The sequence below is a fragment of the Camellia sinensis genome, chromosome 7 (genome assembly GCF_055761805.1).
Source record: "Camellia sinensis isolate YWXY chromosome 7, ASM5576180v1, whole genome shotgun sequence".
Taxonomy (NCBI): domain Eukaryota; kingdom Viridiplantae; phylum Streptophyta; class Magnoliopsida; order Ericales; family Theaceae; genus Camellia; species Camellia sinensis.
The window spans coordinates 200332501-200334434 of record NC_138967.1 but is presented as its reverse complement, the minus strand read 5'-3'; the positions used below and the strand labels follow the sequence as shown (position 1 = coordinate 200334434).

The following is a 1934-nucleotide window of genomic DNA, read 5'->3' as shown; positions in this document are numbered from 1 at the left end:
TAATGTCACTTTAAACCTTGGGGAGAGAATTATAATTTTTAAAATGTAAGGCACGTCAATGTAATATATCCAGTAAGGATAAAATTGATATTTAAAAAATTAAATTATTAAGAGAAAATTCTATAATAAAATTTAAACTTTAAAGCGAAAATGAGAAGAATGGTGATAAACACAAACATCGGTGTCCGTGTAATTTGCCCTATGAACAATACAATTTTATGGAACACGCCACGCGGGTGAACTCGTTTCAGGGCTACAATCACCTACGTTCATGTTTAGTAGATTAACCACGTGTCATGAAAACATGGTTCAAGAGCGAATCAGTTGACTTTTGTGTTGCGAGCTGACCTATCACCTCTTGACATTTCACGGCCCATATAATCGGCGAGTTGGACCCGCACGTCTCGTTCGTCTCGTTCTCACAATCCCTTCCTCTGTGTCTCTCTCTGTTCTTGGTGATCTTCAGAAGTGGTCGTCCAAATTACTACCAATTTTGAGTAAGTTTCAGTCATTTTTTTTTCCTTTTTTTTATCACTCTTCATTGTAAAGTTGCAGTCCATTTTTTCTTTTTTGAAATTTAAGGTCTGTTTGTTTCGGCGGAAATATTTTCCTGGAAATTTTCCACCATGTTATGATTATTTCTTTTGGAAAAATTTAGAGAATATTTTCCCTCCAAACAAACATAGCAGTGGATTTATTTATTTATTTCTATACAGATTTTTTTTTTTTTGAGGTGCACATACAGAACAAATTTTGAAAATTTATTTTTCTGATAGATTGAAACCCTAGAGTTGGTGAATTATGTGTTAAAGCTATGCTGATTGTTTGGGCGATTTATGTAAAATTTGTTATTTGACTTGGTAATTGCTTTATGAGACTTATATATTATGAGGCTAAGGCTGTTTAGATGAGACTATCCTTTGTGTTTCAGTTAGCAATATCTCATGTGATAATGCTTGAGCGTCTTATGATTTTCTCTTTTCTCCCAGATGCTAGGCCTTTTTGTTCAATCATTTTTTCTCAGTTGTTGCCTTGTTGGAAATTCCTGGGATTTTAATGTATTTTCTTTGGCTAGTTGGTAGGAGAACATATAGAAATGAAAAAGAAAAGTTTTCCCACAAACTTAATAATACTTGGTGGAGTAAGGTTTATCTGAGTTGAATTTTCAATTTTGGGAAAGAAAATGCAAGCAATATAGGACCCCAATTTTTTATTGTATGTTCTATTCTTCTTTTTCCTTTGCATTCTCATTGTCTGGAATTATTTGTTCAATTTAGTAAGTGGAGTTTGATGGAAAGCAGTCAAAGTTTTTTTTTTTTTTTTTTTGAAACAACAACGAAATTTATTTTATTAAAGAAGAAAGAAAGGAGGACGAGAAATCCTCATACAAAGAAAAGAAACATGATGAAAGTAAAACACAGCCATCATAAAAAGAGAAAAAACAAGCAAACCCAAACACTAAGGGTTACAAACAATAGCCCAATCCCTAGAAATCAAGAAAAGAGGGATTCCCCTAAAAGGAGGAGACACAAAGGCCCAAAAAGATGCCAAAAATCCAGCCCTATCCCACAACAAATCTGCATCAGCCTCCTTTCCATTAAAGATCCGTGCATTTCTCTCCAGCCATATGATCCAGAAAATAGCACAAACAATACATGACCACAATGACTTGGCTCGCTTAGATCCGCCAAACCCATCAAACTTAACAAGAAGCATATGTGTGCAATCCCGTGGAGCAACCCATTTAACATCACACAAGCCAAATAGACACTGTCATAACTGAATAACCACCGAGCAATGGAGAAAGAGGTGATTCGCTGATTCCGAACTCCTCTTACACATCACACACCATTGAGTGTTTTTCATCAAATTTTTTCAATCATAACGTTTATTATCAGTGCTGAGGCTCGCCTCACCTCGCCTTGAGTCTAAGG

The 1934-nt window shown here is 35.2% G+C and overlaps 1 protein-coding gene across 1 annotated transcript in view; it reads left to right on the top strand.

The window, feature by feature from the left end:
- LOC114312457 (protein FAR1-RELATED SEQUENCE 1) overlaps positions 1 to 1934 on the top strand; it is a 10385-nt gene continuing 8451 nt past the window's right edge. Inside the window, exon 1 of the mRNA XM_028258686.2 lies at positions 1 to 497. Within this exon, the coding sequence (XP_028114487.1) occupies position 497 (1 nt within the window). The 5' untranslated portion in view covers positions 1 to 496. The remainder of the gene's footprint in view (positions 498 to 1934) is intronic.